The sequence below is a fragment of the Pollicipes pollicipes genome, unplaced genomic scaffold (assembly GCF_011947565.3).
Source record: "Pollicipes pollicipes isolate AB1234 unplaced genomic scaffold, Ppol_2.1 Scaffold_4295;HRSCAF=5057_pilon_pilon_pilon, whole genome shotgun sequence".
Lineage (NCBI taxonomy): Eukaryota > Metazoa > Arthropoda > Thecostraca > Pollicipedomorpha > Pollicipedidae > Pollicipes > Pollicipes pollicipes.
This window is the reverse complement of record NW_023596461.1, coordinates 16,793,791-16,802,841: the sequence shown is the minus strand read 5'-3', so window position 1 is coordinate 16,802,841 and position 9,051 is coordinate 16,793,791. Positions and strand designations below refer to the sequence as shown.

The following is a 9,051-nucleotide window of genomic DNA, read 5'->3' as shown; positions in this document are numbered from 1 at the left end:
GTTTTGGCATCCCCATATTCCGAGAAGTTTCTTCGCCTGCGTACCACATAATGTTGCCTCCATGGTCCAGGAAAATACGCTGGACTTGTCATTCACCATCACTGAATACAGGTCACAGAGCGGGTGCATTGCTGGACCCGACTGACATGGCCTGATCAGCTAGCAACAGGCTAATGGAGGCTAACACAGAATGGGGCGGCCGTGTCGTGGCGCTGCGGGACGCTAAAGCCCTTCGCAGTCCATCTGGCGAAGTGGCGAACGAAACGTTGTTCGTTGGACTGGGAAGCGCAACTTGGATGGTGGGTTCAGGGTACGCGCAACGCGCTCTGCTTAGAAAGTATTCAAACCCCGAGGTCACCTGCAGCAACCAATTCGCATGCAGTTTTAAGTGAATCATCGGTATGCCGATTGACATGTTATGGCCAGTGTTGGCGCAGTGAAACTGCGCTGTCAGGTGAGCCTCCGTGGTCCATCACGCTTTGTGGTGAGGTCGTGCCCTCTGCCATATAAGCATGAAGCCGGGGCCGCGTCGCCCACACGACCAGTCATCAGTCGACGGGAATGTTCTCCAAAATCATCCTCATCTGCATCGTGGCCGGCATACTCAGCCACGTCACAACAGCTGGTCCAGCAGGTCAGGAATCAGACGATCCACACTCTGGTGTCCCCTTTACCATACTGTTGCTTGTTGCTTGTCATGATGGTTGTCATGAAAAGCAGCGACGAATTGGGTTGGTTTACTGTGTTCACGATCAAACGTGTAACCAACATGTGGCGCCGTGCCCGATTAGCAAACCCTAATGCAAGCGCCAAACATCTTTTCGGTGAATATCCTTATCGCAATATGGTTTTCTAGTATGGAGTCTTGTCTAAGGAATGCTACGCAGGGGTCTCGATATCGTTACAACGTCATGTTATTGTACTGTCATTCTCGGCAGATGTAAAGCCTACTAAATGTAAAACTGATGGCGACTGCAAAGACATCGATAAGCCGTACTGCGGAGATAAGAAATGTCGCGGTAAGTACACAACCATTGCTGATCTGTTATCCCACTGTTAATGCTATTGTTACTGCAACCGGAAAAACAGTTGTGGTCACCCCTGTCCCCTTCCCCTCACACACAAGAGGCAGTACAATGCTCGCGAAGTTGATTAGAATACTGCTAGAGAACGGACCGGCTAATCTGACTGTTTCAGTAAAGCGGAATAACATGTTGCAAAACGGCTGCACAGAAATGAACAGCTCGCCGCCAATAGCAGTGCTTCCCAGTTGTATTATTTGCCATCGGTGGGAACTATGCATCCTGCATGTTTCGCCCCAAACTGCAATTCGAGCGACCGTCTAGCTTCAGCTGCCAGAGAAACATATAAACTGGCTGACGTGTTGCAGTCGTGACGACGAAGTGTCGCTCTGGTGAGCTGGGAGTGGCTGGCTGCAACAAGTGCTTCTGTGTAACGAACGATTGGGGATGCGAAAAGAAGAACTGCGAACCAAAGTGTAAGTAAAGCGTCCAGATTCTAACCGTTTAAATGATTTTGGAAACAAAAACAGATCGTAGGTTGTAAAGAGTAATTGTTCGTTGCAACGACATGTGTGGACGAGGCTTAGATCTCTCTCATGGAATTTTGGGATGCAATGCCTAGATTGCAAGATGCGACCGTATTTCAATGTCAACTTCCTGGCGAATAGTTAAGAGGATATCGAAGCACCTTAAAGGGCATAATGTAAATAAGTGCCATTTGAAAATCAAAATTCTTGTACCTCTATGAAGTTACGGGATTGTCACATCAATATAGGACATTGTGTTTGATAGTAAATAAATGATGTTCATGCCGGGTAGTACTGACCGGTTTGCTCTTACAGACGAAAACTCGATCCCGAATATTCGGTGGTGTGTTAGACCTGGCTGTAGGAAGCCTAAAATCACGTTCGAGGTCAGAACACCGTAGTCTGTTAAGTCATCTGTTAGCTGTGCGTCGTCTGCCGCAATCAGCCATTATTGGCCACCGACTTGAGTCAGGAAAAAGATATGTAGCTTGAAACACAGCGTTTGGTTTTCGGTCAAATATCATCAGAATGTTAGAGGATATTCTTCCTCCGATCACGCGCTCCCTTTCACAGTTAACCATACGGGAGCTGTACCGTGCGAGGACGAGCCGGACTTCCCGCCTTGCAAGAAATTCTGGCAGGTATGCAGCTGTGGAATGGATCCCAAAGTTAGCCTGAATACACCCTTCATAACAATGAGTATAGTTCCCAGATATGCGCCCTTTTTAATATATGTGTTTAATGAGCATGTTCATTTCAGTTCAACTCATAATTATTATATGCAATGTTGGTTGCACCATGACACAATAATAGTATTTATTCTAGCCTAGCATGTTCCGGGATGACCTAGAACATAATCTATTTGTAGCAGCTACAGCAGCATGAGAGTATGATCACCTTTTTGAAGCATTTGCGTTTACTGACTTTTACTTGAAGCGATGGAAAATGAGTCGTGCGAGTCGTTTCTGTGGCATTCAACGTTGTAACAAAAGCACCAGAAAAAAACTGAGCTTATTGCCTCAAAAGAGATAGCATGTGATATTTTGCGTATTTCACGACTTAGTTTTCTTGTCCAGTGAATGTGTGCCTTGCGAAATTTCTCGTCTTGTCAAAGTTTGGTCGACACCCATACTGTGTCATGCCCAATCGAACCAAAACGTCGCATTAGCTCTGTTCTAGGTACCAGCTTTCGATTCTTATCCATGCTCTTGTTATTATGCGGTTACCCCCTATTGTCTGTGGCTTTAACGCATTACGTTGCATGACATCATTATCAGTTAAGTTGAGTCTTTCTAACCTCATGTTAGGTCGTCATAGGTCAATTACATTTTCGCCATGCTCTCAATATGTTATTGAATGCCATGATAAATGTGTCCATATAAATTTAAGATTTTGCCTACCACACGTCAAGCAGTAAAGGTACCATCTTCTATGGCCTGACACATCAGGTCATCCTTGGTCAACGCGGTGTTATGCGGTCCTTCCACTATGTGAGTGAATAATATAAGTCTCATATTTGTATATTTGACGCAACCCACTTAGTCATTAGTTTGGTTGTGATAGGCGGCCGATCGAAAGACACAGGGCCCTGACATTTCCTCAGCGGATTCTTATTTCACTGACGTCATTAACTCGTGTCTAATCAGGTGGTTCCTGCGTACCTCGCGATGTAGCCCTAATGCCAACATTATGGGCAAACAATGACGTCACGGGATTACGTGTCTCAGCGGCCAAGTTGCTGAATGATCGTACCTGGTATACATGGCCATGGAAAGACGGATTTGTGGCCAAAAAATTAACAAGCGTGCACAAAACGATTTTTTGCACTCCACACGAACCGCAAAGTACTTCCACTCATATATTTACTTTCTGTCCCATACACATCTCGCTACCTCTCCTACTTTTCCATGGAAAGACGGATTTCCTGCCAAAAAATGAACAAAAGTACGCAGACGATTTTTGTACTCCACGCGGGCCGCAAAGGACTTCCACTTGGTGGAAACGCGCAAAGGACTTCCACTTGGTGGAAACGCTGGGGCCAACATCTGTATTGTTCCCTCGATCATTGTGTCCCTGAGATTTGGCTTCACGGGGCTCGGCTTCGCTCTCCAAGTTCGCTTCAGAGAAACTTTACTTGGCGCGTGCCCTGTGGTGGAATGGGGAGCATTTTTCCCTGAAGCTAGAAATTGAGCCCCAATTTCCTCAACATCTCCATACTGAGATTTATTAAACTAGTTCGTTAGATTGTGCACCAAATTTTCTACTATTAGCGTGTGCAGGATTCCCTATCGTTTCATTATGCATTCAAACTCTGCAGAAGTGAATGGTATCTCATTTTCAGTGATCAAACTTTAGGGAAAGCCATGAGCGCTGAATATGCGGCGGAGGACTGATGCTGCTTTCTTTGCTCTGCGGCATATCTGACCCTGTTTCTACCTGAGTTCCAATTTCTCTACCGTTTGTTAGCACTGTCACTAAAATTCTAAGTTTGATCCTTTTGCTGGGGTACGCACCTACCTCATTAGCAGCAAGTTGTACGACATTCTCGTGGTCTATATGGCTTCTTGAATTTCTGCCAATATCACACCGAGCTTGCGGCCAGGCTCTTCAGTTGGTTTCCTTCCCCCGTCTATAATCAGGCCTTGCGTCAAACCACTCAATTATTCTGAGCGCTGCCGGCACACCCTGGACTTTTGTCCCCCACTCTGGCAGCCGCAGGAAGTTTCATTCCGAAACCGGCAACAACCTCTGGAGGGTTTGTGTCACCACATCGGAAGCACGGCTGTCGTTGTCGAGGACCAAAACTGGGGTCGGTGAGATGTAGGCCTAGTATCTCTGGGTTAGTCCGGGGCGAGCCACTTTAATTGGTTGAGTTGATTTTCGTATTTTCCCTACAAGAACAGCGCAAAAGTACATTTAAGCCCAGCAACGCTCAGCGTCTTATGACGCGAGGCTTGATGTCACTGGCCGCTGCTGTTTGATGCGACATGGAGTCAGCGAGGAGACTGGGAGGGGACTGGGTGCAACTGTCCCAACGAGTATAGGCAAAAAACTGGGAGAAGTACCGCATTTAACAGTTGGCACTATAACAGCGTATTAAAGAAAACTAGGTAGAAGCGTGGTCACGTTTGTCCCCTCCCCTATCTTTTAAGGGGCTCCTCAGCGACTGACCCGGCAAAACCGCGTCGTTCTTGTCGAGGGCGGCGCCACGAATTTTCAGCTTGGGGCAGGATTTTTAAGGGCCTCCTGAACGCATTGGGACCTCCTGACAGCGGGGCCTCCTGAGCGGTATCGTATTCAGGGAGATGGGCATCGAAGGTACGTGCACTGTTATCAAATGCTGCATGTATCACATCCTTATGAATATACGCCAACTAAAACATCCAGAATTGTGCCTTCTGATTATCCAGCACTTTTATGCTCAGGTACGCGACCTGAGCATAAACACCTCTGAGCATAACCTTGACATGCATTTTGGCAGCCCACGAGCGTGCACAATAGCATGAGTTTGGGAAAAATGGCCAAGAATTGGAGTGGGAATGAATTGTATTCTTGCCCCTCTGCTCGCCCATGCGGTGGCATCCATAGTGCATGTCCATACGTGATCGTTATGAAGGTATACTTCGCTCCTGGGCTGACATGGCTCTGGTTACCACACGGCACACCGGATTAACATTGTTCGCCCCTGCGGTGGCATCCATAGTGCGTGTTCATACGTGATCGTTATGAAGGTATGCTTCGCTCCTGGGCTGACATGGCTCTGGTCACCACACGGCACACCGGATTAACATCGTCCGCTTACACTTGCATGGTACTTGACAAAACGCTTGAGGAACTTCTCAACAATATATATCCAGAAGACGGCACCTACTGCAACCCCGAAGGTTAAGTGTGTATTGAATCTATCCCACACTGGGAACGCGAGGGTTATGACCGCAGTCCAGGTTCTTTTTAGCACGTTAAATGAGGGGAAAATGATTCCACGCTCGGCCGAATTGTTCTCACTGACCAGATACCTCTCCCTCCCCCACACACATTCACAGCTATCCCATTCCAGCTCCGTTTCGTGACGCCATTTATCAGTTCAGTTCACGTATGGTGTATGATATGTACCCGCAATTATTAAAGCAGCTCGCCAAATGCTTTATCATATGAACGCAAGATTGAAGTGGTCTGAATCCGAGGAGAAATCGGAATTCGTGGTAGGTTATTATAATCCATATTTGGTGACAATCATGCCATTAGGATGTCCCTTCCCCCCCCCCCCCTATACTGCAAAATCCTTAAAAAGGCCCTGCCGTAACTGGTTACACTTACCGAGTGAATGAAAAAATGAAGCAATTTCATAGATTGGTGTTAACATATCTCGACGCGTTGACGGTCTGTTCTAGCGTGTGGAAGATTTGAGTGATAATGCAGGATTTCTACTTCCAAAATGCAAACTCAAAGGAAGCAACCACCGAAAAATAGTGCTTCGAACATTACATTCCAGATCATTTCAAACGTTTTAAAACAGTGTGAATCATGTCGATGCAAAGATGTGTTAATCCCAAAAGAAGTCTACGCACGCTGCCTTCTAACATTCCGTCAGCACATTCATCAATCCATTAGAACAGCATCGGACAGACCAGAGGCGACATATACCGGTAATGTGCATTCATAATCCACACCCCACAACCATGCGACACACCATTGCCTTGGAAACGCGATTTATTTATTTGTTGTGCGCCAGACTATATGATAAGAAGCTCCAATTACTAGACCTTTGTCGGCAGTTTTTTCAATCGCAAACGTCAAAGTTGCACTCAACTTTGATATAGCTGAAACGGTTAATTTGTGTGCACCGACTCTAAAGCGATAAAGGGGTAAGGGGTAGGGGGGTATCACCTCCACCCGTGATACTGTTATTTTTATGGAATACGTAACCACAGGTATATCGTTTTGTACGCTATCTAGAGGCTTTCATGCATGGTAGGTGGGTCGAGGACGGAAGGCGACGGACGACCTAGCACGTTAGGTTATCGTAGGCTGTAATTACTAGATCATAACTGCCTTGTTAAGCCATCGGCGTCTTCGCTGTCGGCGTCCCACAGCCACAGACTTTGATACCCTTTTCCCGGAAGTGCTTTTTTCCTTGATTGAACTCAAGATTTGGCTCGACCTTGATCTAAGGTTTGGCAGGATGACACATGCCAATGCCATGTAGATATATCATGTCCTGGGCAATTTCTTTATCGCAAAAATGCGTAATTCTACTCGGATCAGTGATCACGACGTCGGATCAGTGATCCGACGTCGGCTCCTTCCAACAAACTCAACTTCTGTATCCCACCCAGTCAGCAAATTAGTGCGTGCATTTACCACTTTTTGCCCCGAAAATCGCAGTTTACGTGGCATGGCAGATCAGAGCAAAGTTATCGATGCATTGCTACTTGAATTTTGACGTCATTCGTGACCCTGTGGCGAGCTCAAGAGACGTCTGTCGGGTCGTGAAACCCAGGGCTATCGATTGTAGTTTGACTGAGAAAAATTTAGTTCGGCGATTCTTGCGGTAGGGTGAGGGGATGCAGCTAGTCACAGGGAGCTTAATGCCTCTGCCAGTGTCGTGATACAGCTCCTCCAGTGCTCTCTTAGCACATTATCTGTCGAACTAGCGGCAGCGTGCAATTTGGCGAGCTGAGATCGCATCCAATAGTAAGGTGAAAAACGACATTCAAGCCTCGCGAAGATTTACTCGTGTGCTTTGACTGGGGCTTTTTATGGGACGGGAGAGCGACTGTCCGGCGGTTATTGCAGAGGCTCAGCAACTTCATTTCCTTTGCAGTGAATGCGTCACAACCTGATAAACGCAAGCATTATGGGATGGTGGAGACAGAAGGAGCTGCATGGAGAGAATACCAACACGTCGGCAGCATACGTCGCAGTGCGTCATTTCCGAGCCAAAACGGTGTTTTATGTGCAAGTGCGTCGTCCTGATATGTTCGTTACGCTACCTAGGGTGATTTCAGTGACCTAGCTTCTGCATCAAGCTGTTTTTATGACAAGGGAAACCTGTTACGCGGGAAAGAATGCGAGTCCTAAAGCTGGACTTAGCGTATGAACACGCTGTGTGCTTGGAAGTCAGGGGTGTCCAGAATTTGTTCCCAAGAACCTGAGGAACTGGCTATTTTAGATGGTCACTACTCCAGCTAATATCAAACCACACCAATCAAGACTGTTCAATTTGCACGTTCGCTTGAAAGAGTTCGTACGCGCGATTGCCCTTTCAGTCGGCCGCTTGAGGGAATAAAAGCGTAGGTGGCCATCGGGGCATAGTTTAATGCTGTACTTGATTTGAATCCATGCCTAGAGCAAACACCTCGACTTGGGGGGGGGGACATGTCCACTCCCCCCTCCCGGTAGCGTCCCTGCGGTGGTACGACCAAGGAATCCACCTGTCAGCCAAGAACGCACGGTACCTTGCTGCTTTAACCTGCGCCCGGCCGGGGGTCTGGGACAAGCGCTCCCGGCCGGGGAAGTTGACTTCGCCCCTGGAATCTCAAACTTCCAGATGTCGTATGAGAAAAAAAGATACCGTTGTGAAGATTTTGCCAAACCATGGAAAATGCCTATCAACTTTGTGACCTTAGGTCAGATGTGAAATCACCAGAGTTCACGAAAGTAAAAAATGGTCGTTCTGATAGCTACAGTTAAAATCTATGTCAACACGTCAAGACGGATATTGAAGGCACTGAAATAAGCGTTAAGACGGCTAGGGGTTCATTCCGACCATTTCTGTTTACCCGCAAGGTTCATGTCACGAAAGGCCAAAATAGACTGACATTTATAAACGACATTGCTTCTATTGCATGCATGCCACGAGTGCCACTCGACAAAACGTATGCTTCAAAAACATATATTCGTCGTTGCTCTACTGCAAAAACTGATGCTAGTATTCACTCATGCATCACACTGATGTTCCTGCTGAAAACTCATACACGGTGTAGCATACTGATAAAGCATATACCCGACATTACTTCTACGGCAGACATTCACAGTCTTAACTTATGCGCGACGGTACTTCTACTGCAGAAACCCATACACGACATGAGTGGTACACAACAAAACTTAAGCTGCAAACAGATACCCCGTCGTTACGTCCACAGAAATGACTTACAGTCTTTGCTTATACACGGCATTTATCGTACTGCGGGAAGTAATGTGCGATATCAGAGCTCAGGGCAAAGCTTATACTTCAAAAACTTACATACGTTGATGTATCTCCGCAGAACCGTCTGGTCTTTTCTCATCAGCGATATCACATCTCCTGCCAATGCACATATACGACATCTGTGCTATGCTATACAGGCCATTATTCACAGCTTATACTCTTCAGCACTTCTACTCAAGAAAAGACAGTAGTAATAGCCTTATTCATAAAAGAAAAAACAAAAGAATGCAGATGATGCGTTGACATTTCGACAACATGCCCTTATTAACAGAAGATAATACACGAGTAGTAG

At 46.6% G+C, this 9,051-nt stretch overlaps 1 protein-coding gene across 1 annotated transcript; it reads left to right on the top strand.

The window, feature by feature from the left end:
- Window positions 1-532: 532 nt before the first annotated feature.
- On the top strand, window positions 533-7,856 carry LOC119096462 (uncharacterized). The gene is made up of 5 exons (XM_037219372.1): window positions 533-634; window positions 939-1,019; window positions 1,391-1,498; window positions 2,123-2,190; window positions 7,374-7,856. Exons 1-5 carry the CDS (start codon window positions 562-564, stop codon window positions 7,374-7,376), a joined length of 333 nt encoding a protein of 110 aa, XP_037075267.1. The 5' UTR covers window positions 533-561; the 3' UTR covers window positions 7,377-7,856.
- Window positions 7,857-9,051: the final 1,195 nt, after the last annotated feature.